Source organism: Varanus komodoensis, unplaced genomic scaffold (assembly GCF_004798865.1).
Source record: "Varanus komodoensis strain SLA01 unplaced genomic scaffold, ASM479886v1 scaffold29_1, whole genome shotgun sequence".
Taxonomy (NCBI): Eukaryota; Metazoa; Chordata; class Lepidosauria; order Squamata; family Varanidae; genus Varanus; species Varanus komodoensis.
Genome location: NW_025335759.1, coordinates 8,892,141 through 8,910,241, shown reverse-complemented (window position 1 = coordinate 8,910,241; position 18,101 = coordinate 8,892,141). Strand labels below are relative to the sequence as shown.

Sequence of the window (18,101 nt, the reverse complement as noted above, 5' to 3'; positions counted from 1 at the left end):
ACCGCCCGTCGCGGGTTTTCTTTTGTTTTTCCACGATTGATCTTTCTCCATTAAAATCAATTAGTGAAATTGTGAGTTCGGGGAGAGCGGGAGGCTGCGGAGGGGCGGGGTGTGTGTTTTGTGCTTTGGGACGGTCCCTCGTTCCTGCTATTGTTTTACACCCTCTGTGGCTCGCCAATTTATTTTTGCAATCCTTTCTAGTCGGATCGATTTTTTAAGATTTCCTTTAAGTTGATGCTTGTGTGTGACTTTAAATGCTTGTGTGTATTGAAAAACTAATTCTCAGATGTTGTAAGTTGGGATACAAATGACACCCTGCTGGTTTTGTTTTTTATTCTGTGGGCAGGGCGTATGTATGCAGGATGTGGTAGTGAAAGTGAAAGTATAAGCGAGACAGATGAGTAGGGTTAGGTCCCATTAAGGTTTAAATAATGGTTTAATAATGTAGTTTAAATAAGTGGTAGAAAATAAAAAGGAAGGACTCCAATCACAGGAAAATAAATTATACCTCCAGGTGCACTTTTTCAAATTAAAATTATTTTTTTTTAAAAAAATTAAGCCCAGTGTGTTTTTGAAATAAATTGCAATCGCATGTGGATATCAGCTAGAAATGAGATGTTCCACAGAAAGAAAAAGTATTTAAAATATATTGGTCTTTTTTAAAAAAAAGTTTCTTAAATGGAAACGTTTAACTTCTCTGCTACAGCCTTTCTTGATGCACAGCCTTAGAAAATACGAGACCACAAGCGGGACACAGCACGGGTGCAATGGCACCCTTGCTTGCTGTTGTGTTTCCAGCCCACAAGCCTTGAGAGGCACACTGCTTCTGGTAGTGGAGCTAATGCAGAGCCACCTTGCCTGAAAAAGCACGCAAGGGCTAATTTAAATGAACTACTTCTACACCAGAAATGATCTGCAAATAAACACAAGAGCTCCCTGGATTAGGTTCGTCTAGTCTAACAACCTGAGCTCAAGAGCTTGGTTGAGAGATTCTGAAAGCCTCATTCTTGTAAAAAGAAAAAAAAAAACCACGAGCCTGTTTAAAATTTGTGTATGGCAATCTGTTCCCTTTTTTGCATCCAGTGTAAAATGTCACTTCTTTTAACTCTAGAAGGAACTTGAAACTCAGCAGTTTAGCTGCTGTTTTGCTGGAGTAAGCAGATGTGGACAGAAAGAAACCTCATTTCCTGATTTTCTCTCATGCCTTTAGCAGAACGGCCACCATGGAGATCCCGGAGGTAGATCTCAAAGAGATGGGCTCCTTGATCCAATCCCGTGTGGTCCTGGAGGTGTCCAATCAGGTCCAGTCGCTCCTGGATTCCCTGGAGGCCACCACACTAGAGATTGCCGTGACGGGCGAATCGGGCTCAGGCAAGTCCACTTTCATCAACGCTTTGCTTGGGCTTCATGACGGTGACCACCGTGCTGCCGTTACTGGTGTGATTGAGACCACAGCCTGGCCCTCGCCTTACCAGCACCCTCGGTTGCCCAGGGTCCGCCTCTGGGACCTGCCAGGCACCGGCACCCCGTGCTTCCAAGCCGAGAGGTACCTGAAGCAAGTGGGATTCGAGAGGTACGACTTCTTCATCATTGTGGCATCTGAGCGGTTCCGGCAGAACCACGCTGAGCTGGCCCGTGCTATCGGTGCCATGGGCAAGCGCTTCTACTTTGTCCGCTCCAAGGTGGACCAGGACCTGCGGGCTTCGCAGAAGCGAAGGCCAGCGTGTTTCCAGGAGGCTCGGGTGCTGCGGGAGATAGAGGCAGATTGCATCCGCCATCTGAAGCAGGAAGGCCTGGATTCCCCCAAGGTCTTTCTGGTTTCCAGCTTTGAGTTGCACAGGTTTGATTTCCAGCGCTTGCAGGACACTCTGGCGGAAGAGTTGGAAGGCCACAAGCGCCATGCCCTGCTGCTTTCTTTCCCCTCCGTCACAGCAGCAGCTGTGCAGAAAAAGAAGGAGGCATTGCGCAGGCACATTTGGAAGAAGGCCTTGCTGGCGTGTGTGGTCTCCGCCATGCCTGGCCGCTCTCTCCACATCAACATCCCCATGATCATGAAGACGCTACACTCCTATCGCCAGAATTTCGGCCTGGATGAGGACTCCCTCGGGGCCTTGGCCGTCATGTGCTCAAAGACCCAGTGTATTCTGAAAACTCAGGTGTGTTCAGCATTAGGCAAGGATCTCTCAGAGAATGCTGTTCAGACCATCCTGAGCCAAGCAGCCCTAGGTGGGCAGGTGGCTGCCCGAGTGTTGAAGAACAGGTTGCCCTTTTTTGACAGCATCGTAGCCGGAGGCATCTCTTTTGTAGCAACCTATTACCTGCTGCATACTGCCCTGGACAGTTTTGCGCTAGATGCCCAGAGAGTCCTAGAAAGAGCGTATGGGTTGGAAGGTGAGGCCCGGGACTCCGTCTGCTGCCCTCCCAAACCTGGATTCATCTATGACTGAGGAGCAACCAAGAATGCACCCCAGGGAGCTTGGGGCCGATGGGCAGAAGCTCTTCTTTTATTGTCATGCCTGCACTTTCTGTCTGCTTTGGCTGAGCTGTTCAACCCACTCTAGTCCTTTCCTGTTCTTGGACCCCAACCCCCACCTTTCCAGCCAGGGTCGCTAAGGGGGCTTTCAGTCCGGCCCACCTGGAGGAAAGCAGGTTGGGAAGGGCTTCCCTAAAAAGTCTCTGTGTGCACCTCAGGGGAACAGTTGCACCAGTGCCCATTTCCTATGGAGGTTCTTCCTGCATTCAGTCCCCCTGGCCACCTCTTTTTGCATCCACACCAGGAAAGGCACAGGTGGGGGCAAGGCCATCAGGAGGGCCGGCGCCAGGACTGTGGCGGCTGGCTTAGTCTGAGTGGAGCCGAAAAGAGGAGGAGGTCTCTAAGCTGGCAAGCAGCGTCTCTTGTTCACAGGGCCTGATGTGTTGCTGTGCAGGTGTGGCTTCAAATCCACCTGCTCAGGTTGATAACTTCTCTGTACCTCTTTGCTTAATCTCAGCAGAGGCCGGATTATACATCCTGGATCGTATTCCGTTAGAGACTTATTTTCATAAATAGAAATAGAAGTTCATGTGAGCAGCAGTATTGCTATGGCTATTTCCAGAGGATCGAATAACACCTTCAGGGGGCATTCTCAGCACACCTGATTCATGGATGCAGGCACTGAGCTCTTCCTTTGATACAGATGCAGTAATGTCCTTCTTGTGCAAATGCAAAACCGACGGGCTTTTTTGTCTTCCTGTGCCAGCACTTAGAAGGTATTGAGCAGCATTTTTAAAAGAGTAATCTAGATTTGCTAACTAATATACTCAGAAATAATTTATGGTGCTCCTAATTTGACTTGCCATATATATATATATTTCCAAATATGCCACATGTATTTCCAAATTAATAGATGCTTTATTCAATAAAAGGCTTAATCTTCTATGCGGTTGCCTTTGTGACCTGTTCTTTGGGTCCATGAGGGTTGGACCTCATGCAGGTGCATATGAAAAAGAGAGAGAAAGGACAAAGCATATATGGGGAAGGTTAGATGCATTCAGCCTGTTACATGTGCGCTCGGCATTGCCCAGCACAGGCAGAATGAATGAAAGCCCTCCAAGACATCTCTGCTCAGCTCTTCTAAGATCAGGACTGGGGCTTCCTTGGTGGATTCAATCCGCCTTCTATTTGGTCATCCTTTTCTTCTGCCTTCAACTTTCCCGAGCAGGATGGTCTTCCCCTGGCAGGATGTGTCTGGAGGGCAACCGCCTCAGTTGTGTCATTTTTGCTTCCAGGCTAAGTTCTGGCTTGATTTGGTCTAGGGCCCATTTGTTTGTCTTTCTGTCCATCCAGGGTATTTGCAGAGCTCTTCTCCAGCACCATGTTTCAAATGCATCATTTTCTTCCTATCAGCACATTTTTGGAACGGGTTAAAGAAGAGCAGAAGTATAGTTTTATAGTCTGAGAAGGGGGGGCGGGTGGATTGGCAAGAGGGCTGTGTTAGTTTGACATCTTCAAGGTTGTTTATGTAATAGTTGGGGAAACGGCACTGGAAAATATATCTTTGTATCAACAGGTTAAAAGTGAAACAGAATGTGGCTTCTGTTTACAGGGTCTTAGCAGCGTCTGGGTTCTGTGCTTCGATTTCCACCCTCTTGCCACACCTGCTTTCACCTTGAGCAAATCTTCAGCAAAACATGATTGTATTTGAACCCTTGAACTTCACTGCTGCTCAGGGCAACCCTTCCTTGTGCAAGGCCTGTCCCTTGCCCTTCAGCACTGTAATTCCCTCTATTTCAAACATGCAGGCTCTTGAGCAGGGTCCTTTGTGTAGTCAGAATTCACCGCCCACATGAGGAATGCATCAGACTTGAAGGCATCCTGCAGTCTGCAGAGGCACAAAAACAACAAACACAACAGAACAAGTGCAAACAAAAACCAGTGGCGGGGAGGACCCCAAAACATCTCAGTGGCTACTGAACATGTTTAGTGGCTGTGCAATGCTAACAGAGTATTTGGGGGGATAGAGATGGAAAGCCGGGAGGGGTGGGATGGAGGGGCTGGAAAGCTGAGCAGCAGTGCCTACAGGAAAGCAGGTTATTTCTGCAGTGGCAAAAAATTAGTCTCTGAAAAGAGAAGAAAAAGTTGGCCCACTCCTATCTGTACCTTTGTGTAAGGGCTTATTATAGCTTAAGGAGTCAGGTTGCTGCAATAGTGCCTGGGACCCACTAGATGGCGATGTCCCCATTTACAACCAATGCAATGAGAGGGTTAATCAAGTGATGCTGTTGAACCAGCCACCTAAATCCAGCACGGGGAAATTCTGACTGAAGTGGCTTGGAGCTGGCCTTTACAAGGAGGGAGTTAGCACAGTTAGAACTGAAATGCCTGTGAAGATCTTTAACTGCTGCCTATCTCCTTGGCACTGGGCAGGCACTGGCTTTGGAAGGGCCGTTTAGGGACAAACTCCAGAAATGAAAATGCAGCCCAGAAAGCCAGTGCAAAGGGGTGCGGCTCTGCCTTCATTTATTTATTATATTTTCATCCCACCTTTCTTCCACTGTGGAACTCAAGGTGGCTACATGTGGTTCTCTGGTGGTCTCCCCTCCAAGCTCAGGCCAGCCCCAGACCTGCTTAGCTTATATAACCCCCTTCAAGGAACCCAAAGAACCCATAGGGCCCTCCTCAGCTCCAGTTATCCTCACAGCAACCCTATAAGGTAGGTTAGGCTGAGATTGACCCAAAGCCATCCAGTGGGCATTATGGCTGAGTGCGAACTAGAACTCAGATCTCCCCATTCCCAGGCCAACATGCTAACCTCTATCCTTATACTTCTTTGATATAATAATGTAATGGGTAGATTAAATCTAAATCACCCAAGAGGAGGTGGGAGCAAAAGCCATTTCAAATCATTGATTTCGATCAGGACTTTCACTGATGCTGCGTATATCTCCCAAAGAACGATCATCTGACTATACATCGATCTAGCTACTTAAAATGTCCATTTACAACTGCTTTGAAGAGAAAAAAATACAGAAACTGTCTGAGGTTGGGGGTGTCATGAAGGTGTGGCTGGCAAAGGCGGCACCTCCGTAATTCTGCCTCCACGTTTTTTTCCTTTCAGTAATGCAAAACTTCCACTTTTAGAAGTGAAGCTCAGGAATCCAGAAGAAGGGGTGAGTCAGAGTTAATTGGTCATACCAAGGAAATGTGAGCACAGAAAACAAATGCAAGAGAAAAATGCACATAAACAATAAATCCAGGTCTACACATTAAAAAGTGCTACCTAAAATCCAGGGGGATTAATCCACATTAGACAATACTTTTCTTAGGACCGACCAGTCACAATCTCACAAAAGCTGGTGCAAACCTCTGCATTCTGCAGAGTTCTTCAACAGGCTGGGCGGCTTAAGAGGCAGGGCATGGAAGAGGCAGGAGGAACAGTTCCACAGCTGAGTTAAATGGAGTCTGTGAGGTCTGCAGTTTATACCCAGTCTCCACATGGTAAGCACAGTTTGAATCCATCACTGATAGGTGTTGCAGGTGCGCCTGTATGGTGGGACAAGGAAGAAATGACTAGCCCCACGTTTTGCAAACTGAAGGCCAGCTGGAGCTCAAATCTGTCCTTAGAAACTGGGCCAATAGGGCAAAAGACTTGACTAGTGATGGGGGATCATCCCCTGGATTTATTTATCTCCTCAAAGGTAATGAATTAATTGGTGCTGAGAACAATGGATGGCAAAAGGAGAAGGGGGCGGCAGAGGACGAGGTGGCTGGATGGGGTCACTGGGATTTGGGCTTGGGTGGTCTCCAAGGGATGGCGGAGGGCAGGAGAGCCTGAAGGAATGTTGTCCATGGGGTCGTGGTGGGTCAGGCACAACTTTGCGACCAACCACAACAACGAATTCATCCCCGACATGAGTTCTCCTTTAATTCCAGAATTCCCTCTGAGTTTTTGGATATGTGGGGTATCCAACTGCATCCTGGGTACTGCAGTCTGGAATTGCGCAAAGCCCCATGACCTTGCACACCATCATGTTGTCTCTTCCTCAGTTGTTTCCACGTCATACTTCTGTGCAATGTTTGATCACTCTCAATAAACTATATATGGAGGTTTATACAACCTAAGTGGTTGTTCCTTCAAACATGATCGGTTTGTGCGAAATAGCCAAATGCCAGACCCTTTTGCTAAAGGGTTCAATTGACACAATCACATTTCCTCCTTCACTCATATCATGTGCAGAAATTTGCAATCTGTGCTGGAATGAGTAAGGAATTCTTAAGTCAGTGATCGAAACTCACTGTCAAGGTATTACAGAGGTAACTTTCGCCTGATAAGCTGGATAATTAAGACATTTGGCGGTGACGCTGCTCATGACTGTGCTCATGTAATCATCGTTCATGATTGGCAACCTTTGGCAAATTTGGCATCCAGCACTGTATGTTTCTCTACATGATCCACAGCGGCAAGCAGCACACCCTGATGAGATCCCACATCATGAGATCTGGAACCTTTGCACAGGCATGCAAATTGGTAACCTATTTACTGTAAATATTTTTAGACACTGCTCTTTTTTCAGTTTTACTGTGTTTCTATTCTGCTCTTGTAAACTGTTCCAAGGATTTCTAACCTGAAGTGGAGAATAACTTTTTTGATGGAACTATATGAATATATTAAAAAGGTTGCTTGCTTCCCTGGTACAGGCTAAACATGGCTTTAGCATGTCAAGTTTTCCCCCAGGAAAAGGAAAACTTCTCCATTTAGGATCTTGGAGCATATCACTTCCTCTATCATCCCTTCCCATCTCATTAGTATAATAAACATTGTGTAGTTGTGCATAAATTATAGCTCTTTTGGAAAAAAGAGCAACTTCTGAATAACACTGTCAATTCCCACCAGAAAACAGTATTAGTATTAATATTCATGTTAGATTACTAAGGCAATGTTCCTCTTGCAAGGAATCCAAAGCCACTTACAAGTTTTATAGCTAAACATTATTACATTGCATGTGTATCACACTTTTTCCTCCTCTGAGGAGCCCAGGCTGGCTTACACAGCTCCATTTTATCCTCACAACAACAGCAGCCCTGCGGGAGGGAGGGAGTGGCCCAAAGTCGCTGGGTGGGCTTCAGACCTGAGTCTGGATCTTCTGGGTCCCAGTCCAATATTCTCACTATCACACCACACTAACATAGGTAAAATGGCAGCAATCCTGCTTCACAATTGCACAGAACCACACCAAAAAGGACAACTTGCTGAAGGGACAATGTGCTAAGAAGATAACTCACACCCTCCACAATAATTGTCAGATTATGAAAATATGCACACCCAGTAGATGTACACAAGGGAATTGCAAGAATGTAAACAATCTTTATCGAGCAGCTGGAAGAGTTTCCAGAATAAAACATACAAGGAAACAGGATAGAAATAGAATATGGATAATGCTTGTGTCCATAATTCAGGTGGTACGATAATGCGCAGCTCACAGTCCAGTAATTCAGGCCATAAAAATGAATTAAAAATAGGAAAAATGATGGACCAACCCTTTGGTGTAGATTGTCTCCTGCCAAGAATAACTTTTGCTTTTGGCATGGTATTAGGAGAGCCTGCATGGGACATTCCGTGCCCTCTGTGGACACAAATCGGCAGTCCGTGTGTACCATGCGTACATGCGGTGCATCAGGCCACACAACTCTATTTGGGCTCATGCAGTCTGTGTCCGCTGGGCCTGAATGCATCTCCACACGCTTGGCTACATGTATTTGGATATGAAACACACGTCCTCAATGGAAGGCATGGATACCTTTATGGTATGTAGAGAAGAACCGGACCTGAGAAAAGCGGGGTAGACACAAGAATACCGCTGGGGTGAGAACCAGTGTGGTGTGGTGGTTAAGAGCGCAGGACTGGGACTCAGGCGACCTGGGTTCTAGTCCCCGCTCAGCCGTGGAGCCAACTGGGTGACCTCGGGCCAGCCACAGACACTCAGCCCAGCCTACCTCGCAGGGTTGTTGCGGTGGGGATAAGATTGAGAGCAGCAGGAGGAGTGATGTAAAGCGCTTGGAGTTGGTTATAAGATAAAAGTGGAATATAAATTAATAAATAAGTGAACGGGACCACTCCGAATCTTCATCAGAATAGACATGCCTCATATTGACCGTGACCAAGGATATCTTAAAGCAGGCTGCTTCTGGGTCTTTTCACTTTAAAAGAATTGCTCCTGCTGGTGCATTTATGAGCTAGGAGGAGTCCGTGTTTGTCGTGAACAAATATTTGCAGAAAATGTCCAATGAATTCAAAGTCCCATCTGCGTTCCCCTGCCTTTAGTCACCACTCCTGTTGCCACGGGCAGCTCTTCCCGACAGGCAACAGGACCTGGGGGAGGATGTGAAAGGTCCTGGCTCTGCTTCCGAAAGAGGATTTGAAAGGTGGGGCTCGGAGAGGCACAGGAGGCCGGGCCGAGTGAGCAGCGGCAAGGGGGAAAGCACGGCCCATTTCTGTGGTCCAGCCAAAATGGCTGCTTGCCCTTCCTCTGGAGGTGGAAGTGCTTTCGTGTACCTCTCCCCATGCTGCAGAAATTTCTCCCTTGAGAGAAAATGTCACCAGCCTGCCTGGTTTCCAGCACGTTGGGACATTGGTAGGTTGAAAACATGCATACACTGTATACATTGTTCTCTTGTAAAAGCACGATGAGGAGTCAGTCATTAACTAGCAGAGGCGGACACTTCCGGAGCAGATAAGTGACTATAGATGCAAGTCACAGGAGGGTATGGCTCTGCTCTACACTGACCCAGCCTCTTGGTCCCTCTGGCCAGGTGCTCTCTGTCCTGATCTGGCAGTGGTGCTCCAGCTGTGACTGGACATGCCCGGAATCGAACCTGCGTCCTTCTGAATGCAACACATGTGATCCGCCCTTCAGCATAGGCGGGTCCCTCCCAGGCCAGAGACTGGCTGAAGTGGGTTTTCATACAATGCCACTGATGGGCCCCCATCCAGCTTTTCTGGCACCTCTTCTTAGCAATGGCTCCCCATTCAGTGCTGTTGATGCTGCCATCACCGCCACAGACTTCCTCCGAGTTACTTCATACGAAGTGGCTGTGCTTTGGGAGGGGGGAAGCCAAGGTGCTGTTGGGCTCCAATCCATAATAGGTGGCTGCCATCTTAGATTTTTCGCAATGCTATGCCCAGTGTAGACATTGGGCCTATCACTGTGGGAGCCTAAAATGGCGGCTGCACACGGTGGCTCCCATTCCAAAGCGCAGCTTCCTGGGTAAGAATGTTGGGGGAGAGAATGGTGAAACCAGGAGAAATCCTGATTATAATGGTCATGCTGGACAGGGATCCAATGGAGGCCGTGGCTAGGCTTGCATCGGCTGCAGCTTCCATGCTGCCAGGTGCAAGTCAAGGAGGGCGTTTCTCTGTTCCCCTTGACTGTCATGTTCTCCCTCCATCCCTTGTCCTTTCAGGAGGAACTGCGGACTTGAGCTTCCATCCTCGCGTGAGCAAACATAGGTGGGGGAACAGAGCCCGATGTCGGACTTTGACCCCACGAAACAGCTCCTGTCGCACAAAAAGTAAGTTTGTGTAAATATGACTATCTTGTTTCCTTGTTGTGCTCCGCGCCTGCTGACCTGCTCTATCCTTTTACGAGTTCCTCAAAGGCTGTCACAAAGAAGAAGGTCAAGATGATCTTGCCCCTCACCCCCTCCCTCAGTTAGCTAAACAATTAGGCAGTGGCACCTCCTGGTCCTCTGTGTCACCGCTACTTTGTCTAGGCCAGGGCAAGAAACGAGTCCGGGAATTCTTGCTTCTGGGTCCCTGCCTACCGTTGATGCTGGCCCTGCTTGGAAGCCTTGCCAGAGCTCCAGGGGGGAGCCCCGGGGGGAGCCCTGGCTCTTCGTGGGCTTTTGTCCGCCCTGCCTATGGGTCTGGTGTGGCCTGGAACCTTCCAGAAGGGTGAGATTACCGCTCCCAGTTTTTCTGATAGGCTAGACTGGCCTCTGGGAAGCTGAAGCCCAAAACATATGAAAGGCCCCAGGCTGGGATAGGCTGCTTTCATCCTATTTTCCCCGTTTCACATTCCGTTGTGTAATTTATATATAAATAGGCTTACAGCCTAGTCCTTCTAGAACACGAACAACAACTCTCTAGTTAAAATACATCCCTAAACTTCAACCCAGCTGCCTTTTATACTTCAACAACCTGCCTTCCCAACAGTCCATTCCCATTTAGCATAGGAAGGAGCCATTTTGCTGTTGTGATGATGATGAAACTTTTTGGAGTCAGAATCCTTTGCTGATCTACTGCAAACCCATCCAGAGATCTGCCAGTAGATTCTCACCAGCAGGTCTACTGTCTGCGAGCCCTCATTTCGGAGACACAGGCTCACCTGAGCTACCCGTGCCCCTGATGTCTTGATATCCATCCTCTCTGTTTCTAACCTTCCCACCTTGAGCAGAGAGGTCCAAAGGGTCTCCGTTGGGTGTTCACGTCAATGCAAGTGACTGGGAATCTTAATAAAGCAGAATGGCCCAGAGCTGAGAGGACCATGAGACTGTATGGGTTTGTGTGAAATGCCATACCCCCAAAGCTGGATGTGGCTGCAGGAAACTCTTCCCAGGATTTTTAAGATATGGTGTTTTACCGAAAGCACACGGCTTTAAGAATTCAGCCAACGTGCACCAGTAAAAGCTGCTGCCCCAAACAGTTCCTGTTGCATTCATAGGTACCGTTGCACCAAATGGCCTCCTTTCGATTGTTCATCCGGGCACACAAATGTCTAAGTCATGTTGGGGGGATATTTGAATGACCCAGAGGGTCTGAAAACTGTGGCAAGCCGTGCATGCTCCCATCATGCAATGAACTTTCAGAAGTTCTCCTAGAAATGTGCTGGGATTCAGGAGGGGTGGACCTCTTGATGCAACATGAGGAAGAGGAAGATTGCAAGGGTGCTCGCTGGTCCTTTGGAACCTGGAAGGGGTGGGTGCGCAGATTCAGAACAATCTTGTGCTCCTTCCGGCCTTCTCAAGCACTTTGTGCAAAGCGGGTTATGGGGGTGTTGTGGCTTCCTTTGACAGTCTTTCGGTTTCTCTGATGTGTCAAACCTTTCCTTGCCCACCTCTGGATTGCATAATGAAGTAGTTATGAGTTGTGGTTAATGAGAAGCTCATTTAACATTTATGTGTTTGGAAATGCTTTTATACAAACATGGAACATTATAGAGATATTGTACAGCAGTGAACAGACTCGTGTGTGTGTGTGTGTGTGTGTGTGTCCATGTGAATGCCTATATATATATATGTATATGGGTCAAAAGGAGACTAGAAAGATAACACACCAACCCTCATCCTGCATGCAAGCATAGGCAGCATCCAAGCTAACTGCAGATTTTCAGAGGTAAGAAATTGATTTATCTCCTTAATTACATTTTACTTTACGTTCCCTTCCCTTCAAAGGAGCAACTTTAGTCAGTTGCGTGGAATCAAATTTTCAGCCTCAACCGGATGCCATGGGCAGAAACATATCTAGAGAAAGTTCCACAAAAGCCAAGAAGCAATTGCTTATTGAACCAACAAATGGTATAGCTACCACCATCACCAGGAACAAGCGAGGTGCATTTCCAGGAATGGTCTCAAATTCTGAATCCAGACTTGGAATGGCAAACGTTGCTAGTTGCTCATGAGAACACTGAAATGAAGAACAGCAGAAGAAAGTGGAAGAGCGGAGGTCTTCTGGCACGGATATCTGCACAGCTCAATATTGCAAGGCATTTATGGGTGAGGAGCATTCTGGACTTGATAAATGAACCTTTGCATCCTCATAGTCCATGATGACCGACGGGTGGGAGGAAGATTAGGCAAGAACAAGCCCCAGAGAAGATAAAGATGGGTCTCTTACAGGCTGAAATCTATGGACCTCACTGCTCAGTAAAGATGTTGAGACACAATCAAGTATAGTTGCAAATATATTGTATAATATCGATTCTATCAGTAGGTCCAGAGATATTGTCTGGAGAATTGTTACCCAGGAACACACGATGCAGCCACCTTGCTGAAATGTAACTGGTCTGAATCTGTTCAGTGCCTGGATCAGAAACTACTTGGGAATAAACCAGCTTGAGCCCCTGTGCAAGTCAAGCAGGATTAAAAATGCTGTGACTATAGGAGGCTTTAAGGGCAGGGTTTTCTTCATGACTAGAACCAGTGGCTTGAAATGACAGGAATGCAGAGTTCAGTCGAACATTAGGAGAATTTTCCAAATGAGAAAAGCTGAAGCAGTGGAGGTTAGGGATATAAAGGAACGCACTTTCAGTTCATTTAATTGGAACAAAACTGTCCCAATTCACAGCTCCCGCAACGGAAAGCAGGTCCACGCAGAACCTGTACTCAAAATCCATTCATTTCTGAGCTTGCCATTCAATTTGTGGTGCAGAATTTGTGTGCTTCTAAAGCGTGCATGAAAATGTGTGTGCATTATAAATGTGCACAAACAGGCTTGAATTTATGGTAGAAAAATGTGTAATTTTCCAAAAGACACACAACTGATATGCACCATTGGAAAAATGTGCATGGGAGAGGCAAAAGGCAAAACTCGCATTCTGATATGGAAATGAGGCGGAACGTGGATTGACGTTCAGTCAGATAACCTTGATAGTGATACATTTTCCTGATGTGCACATCTGGGGAAGTAGACTGCTCTACTAGGTGGGGGCTTATGCTGCACTGGGGGGCATTGAAGCAGAAGCTGGATTGCAATCTTCAGGGATGGAGGCATTGCTTCCTGTATTAGATAATTAGCCCCCCCCAAATCCTTCATTTTCTGATTCTATGATCATCAGCATATTGATGCTAATTTTTCCAAATGGAAACTCTCAGAATTAAGGCATTCCCTTGAGTTTCGGGGTGCAGAAAGAAGTATTTGATTTGCCCAGTTTAGTTCATTTGCAAAAGCACCGCCACATGAATGCATATTTTCAAGCACAAGACAATTCTTGTACACAAAATCTGATTCAGGCAGTGAGACGATAGAATGAAAGGTGCTTGCTATTCCATAAAATTTAATGCAATGGATTCAATATGTCCCACATACCTAGTCAAGATGCATCTCCCTTCTCCCTTATTATTGTCTGCTGGTGGGTGGGGGGGGAGAAGACGTGCAGAAGCAAGCTTGGCCTCTGCACCAGTTTCACCCTCCCCGGCAGACAATAATCCTCTGAGATTGGAGGGTCATGGGCACCCACGCTGGATCACGCTTTCCGTGGGCTGCAACAAGCCGGCTTCCCCACCGACTTTGACCAGCTTTTGATATTCCTTCTCTCTCTCTTCCCCGGTTTTGCTTCCAGAAACTGCTGTGACCTGTCAACTGGCAGCTGTGGAAACTCCTGCATCATGTCAGCCCTTGGTATCTTCTGCCTCCTCTTGGGTATCTTAGCCCTAAATGTTGCTGAGACAGGTACGAAGAAGCAACGCTCCTGCTGGGCCAGAGTGTTCACTGCTGTGATTCCCCACCCGCTGCAAAATAAAATAAAATAATAAAATAAAATAAAATAAAAAATGAGGGCTGGGCGGAGCAAAAGTGTCCTCTCTGAAAACATTTTGATGTATTTGATTATGGATTTGTTGCCTCTGCTACTGCTTTGTTTGACGAGCCCTCCCGGGTCAGTTGTGCCTTAATGCTAATTGGGGGAAGGCCTCCTGGAGGCTGTGGAATCCATCTTTTGATGGCCAGCTGGGAACAGCACCTGAAGGGATGGCACAGGAAGAACACTGGATGTTTTCCCTCTTCTTCTTTCCCCAGAGGCAGTGACGTGTCTTTCGTGTCCGGCCACTAATGTCACCGACCCTTGTCAAACTAATTGCACAAGTGGAAACCAGGGCGGCTGCCTCTCTTTCTCCTTAAACAACACACTGGGTGAGTCATCATTTGCTGAAAGGGGGAGCCCCCCACCTCTCCAGGCAGCTGGTCCCACTGTTGCATTGCTCTGACCATGAGGCAGCTTTTCCTGATGTCCCGCCTGACTCTGGCTTGGCCCGTCCGAAAGTGTCTTGCTGTCAGCCTAGGGCCCTGGGCTTGAACGGGGAGCTGCAGGGCAGGGCAGCAAGCTCTCCTTCCTGGACCAGGGCGGCGCAGGCCTTCGATCTGCACCTCGGGCATCTTGGGGCAGGTAGAGCAAAGGTTGCTCACTTGGGCGAAATCGTGCCGCTGGAAATGGGGCGAGGGGCTGGTCTACCTCCAGCTGGGCAAGTCACTCCACGAAGAGCGGTGTTCACACTTCCCTCCCAGCTGGGCAGCCACAGAGCCGCCACCCTGCCCTTGCGCTCAGTAATGCTGTTCAGGACGCCCACATTCCCCGACGTCGATACACTGACTGCAGATGGTTGCTAGGGAATTCAGGCCCACCCCCACTGGGGTCCAAAGCAGCTGGAGCTGAGCGGCAGTTTGTGAAGCTGGGGATGCTGGGTCCTTCCGCATGCAGAGCAGGGGTTGTACCGTGGAGCAATGTCTTGTCCTTGTCCTTCTCCCCCATCTCTCTCTCTCACACACCATCCCCTTCAAATTCTTATATCCATTATATCCTTGGCTGAACACCTCTACCCTAAAAGGAAGTGGAACATAAGTCCATGTATCTGCATTTGTTACGATCCATCCCCTGCCCCAATGGCTTTATCCTTTCACTCCTTTTTGACCCCATGCAACTTTGTAAAATTACAGTCATGATACTTCTTAATTTCATTCCTCTACCACCCCATAGCCAAAGGTCTGTTCAAGGTACGGTCCATCTTCCTGCAGGCCCAGTGAAACTTTCCCCGTTCTCCCCACCTCCTGCCAGGATAGTTGGAAGAGGAGTAACCTGAGGGTTGGGGCTTTGTGGAGGAGAGGGAAAATTGGAGAGTGCAAAGGGATACCCCCCACCTTGTTTAATAGAAACAGTCAGAAGGAGTCTCCTGAGCCATCTAGTCTGACCTCTGGGCAGATGTAGCGGTCATAACATGATGTTTGGGCTATGAAGATGATTGTGGGGAAAAATTTGCACATGTGAAAAGGAATGACAAGAACAAAATGTACCTGATGCGATTTCTTTCACTTTTACAGATGGAAATCAGGAAATATACTATTATAGGGGCTGTTTATCTTTTGATATTGAAACATACCCTTCCATTTTTCATTTTGGGAAGGATAAGTATTATGTCTCCAACCTAACACTTTGTACTACGGACGAATGTAACAAAGACGCATATCCAGGTATGTATATATAAATCAAATATTAGTGCTTGATACTTCCCTGCTTGAGGGACTCTACAATTATTTGTTTAAAACATTTAACTTTCAAGCCGAGAGGGCTCTCCCAGAATAGGTTATGGATAGATAACAAAAGAATACAATCCCTGCTCTCAGGCTTACAACCTTAAAGAGAAAAGGGACTGAGTAAAAAGTGAATCAAGAAAATGTAGGCACTACTTCTTAAATTTAGCCAGCTCTTTTGAAGTCGAGCTGGAATAGAAACCATTCAGGGAGAGAAGGAACCAGAAGGAGCTGGTATCTCAGCAGAGCCGGGTTTTGACTGCCCAGTAAACTAAATGTCTGAACACGACTTCCATGGCTAAGCCTTCTAGTTTGGTTTCTCTTTTACATTCTCAATTCTCTCTTACTTTATAGTTGCACAAAACTTCACACCGAATGGATTATTTTGCAATGCTTGCTTCGACGCGGAACAAAGCACATGTGATGGGAAGACGATTCCTTGTCAAGGACTTGAATTTCACTGTGCTAATGCTTCTGGAATCAGAAAGAAAAGAGGTAATTAATTCATTAGTATTTCATAAGAAACTATGGTGTGGATATGTTGATTGTCACAGATACTACCTTTCAATAACGTTATGATTCTGGCTTTCCTATTTGCTACTTTGGAGCTAGGCAACCTACGAACCCCAGTGATTATTGTTTTATTTATTGTTTTTATTGTTTTATTTATTTTGTGTCTCAGGCACCATCCTGAGACACTGTAAAGGGTGGGATACAAAAACTTTAAATGAATGAAGTTGGATTCTAGGCCATATAAATGCTGAAACAGTCCCCCCACCTCTGCCCACTGCTGCATTTCCAGGGACTTTATTTTTATTTATTTATTTATTTATTAAAACATTTCTATGCCGCCCCATTTGCCGAAGGCTCGGGGTGGCTCACAGCATAAAATTAAAATAATAATACATTCAAAATATAAAACAAATAATATAAAATAAGTCACCCTGGCCAGATAAAATAAGCAAATAATATTAACAATTAAAATGACATTTAAATAAAAAGGTCTTCGCCTGGCGCCGAAAAACAAATAACGACGGCGCCAGGCGGACCTCTCTGGGGAGCGCATTCCATAGATTGGGCGCCACCACAGAGAAAGCCCTCCTCCGAGTACCTACCCTCCTAATTTCCTTCACGGAGGGTTCCCAGAGAAGGGCCTCTCCTGCAGACCTCAAGGGGCGGGTGGGCATATATGGACGTAAGCGCTCCTTCAGGTAACCAGGACCCAAGCCGTTTAGGGCTTTATAGGTCATCACCAACACCTTGAATTGGGCCCGGACTTCAATGGGAAGCCAGTGATGCTGACGAAGGTTTACTGCCATATTTTCTTGTTATGGCAAGACTTGTACGAGGGAGTTACCTGTGGATTGGTCCTCAGGTCTGGAGAAAATGGATATGTGCCATCTCCTGGGACAGGATCGTTGCGAAGAACCAAGCCTCTCAAAGCATCTTTTCTCTCCTTTGCAGAAACATCAGAATTGTCTAAATTTGCTGCTCAAGGGTGTACCACATTAAACCCAACTATGACTAAGGTGCCTTATCAAATGAACACAAAGGCAAATATATACACAGTGGATGCCATGAAACTGACTCCGGCAGAGGCGCAAGTCAAACCGACCAAGCCCGCACCCACGCCCACAACGCCCAGTAGCAGCCCAAGCAAGCACCCCTGGCAGAGTTTCTTCTTCTCCCTGTTTCTTCCCAGTCTTTCTTGGGCACTGCTGATGAAAAGGGAGTCCTAAAACAGGAGCCTCGTTATTGCCAGCCCCCCCCCCCGCCTCGATATTCCCTGCGCTAGTCTAACCCAGGTTAATTGAAGGAAGTCATCATCCAGATCCTTAGAGCTGACAAGCCAGAACTAAGCGGGAATGTTTTTGGAGCCCTGTGCAAATTCCTGCATGCCTCGCTGCCTCCAGAACACACTTAGCCGTGTCTCCTCCCGTGATGCAATCTCAGGCTCCACGATGGAAAATTTGCATTTTAATTCTACACAATCTGCATTTCTGCAATTATATTGCGGCTGACACTGGAGATTTTCTGCCACTCCCTACGTTTTGATTCTTTCCTTTAATGTGACAGTCTAGCTGCTGAAGTCGGCCGACAAAGCTTGCTGGATAGTGTCTTGTTGTAGGGTTGGTTTCAATAAAGGTATTATTTCATCTGAACTTGGTTTCATTCTAATGGGTTACGCATTTTGCAAGCAAACATGATTACCATATTTTCCCGTCTATAAGACGCCCCCATGTATGGACGCCCCCCACTTTTCCTACCCATCTCCAGCAAACGAGCTGCGGCCGCGCATGTGTGTGCCGCTTCGCCACCCCCCGT

General features: G+C 47.1%; 2 protein-coding genes and 1 long non-coding RNA gene across 4 annotated transcripts in view; all 3 read left to right on the top strand.

Annotated features, from left to right (window-relative positions):
• LOC123026096 (interferon-inducible GTPase 5-like) lies at positions 1–3,418 on the top strand. 2 transcript variants are annotated; one of them, XM_044435356.1, is made up of 2 exons: positions 1–71; positions 1,214–3,418. In XM_044435356.1, exon 2 carries the CDS (start codon positions 1,224–1,226, stop codon positions 2,445–2,447), a length of 1,224 nt encoding a protein of 407 aa, XP_044291291.1. In that variant the 5' UTR covers positions 1–71; positions 1,214–1,223; the 3' UTR covers positions 2,448–3,418. The 2 variants fall into 2 exon arrangements, with proteins under 2 accessions (XP_044291291.1, XP_044291290.1); XM_044435355.1 differs by having other exon boundaries at positions 1,211–3,418.
• A 10,403-nt stretch (positions 3,419–13,821) lies between these two features.
• LOC123025757 lies at positions 13,822–16,184 on the top strand. Its single transcript, XR_006415175.1, has 4 exons — positions 13,822–13,925; positions 14,271–14,384; positions 15,567–15,716; positions 16,131–16,184. It is a non-coding gene; the product is annotated as an uncharacterized LOC123025757 (long non-coding RNA).
• Positions 16,185–17,296: 1,112 nt separating this feature from the next.
• The window catches only part of LOC123026055 (phospholipase A2 inhibitor and Ly6/PLAUR domain-containing protein-like), a 10,688-nt gene continuing 9,883 nt past the window's right edge, over positions 17,297–18,101 (top strand). The window contains exon 1 of the mRNA XM_044435289.1: positions 17,297–17,432. Within this exon, the coding sequence (XP_044291224.1) occupies positions 17,297–17,432 (136 nt within the window). The remainder of the gene's footprint in view (positions 17,433–18,101) is intronic.

Excerpts from the sequence above, each read along its gene's own strand:
- LOC123026096 (XM_044435356.1), top strand. The coding sequence starts at position 1,224 with ATGGAGATCCCGGAGGTAGATCTCAAAGAGATGGGCTCCTTGATCCAA.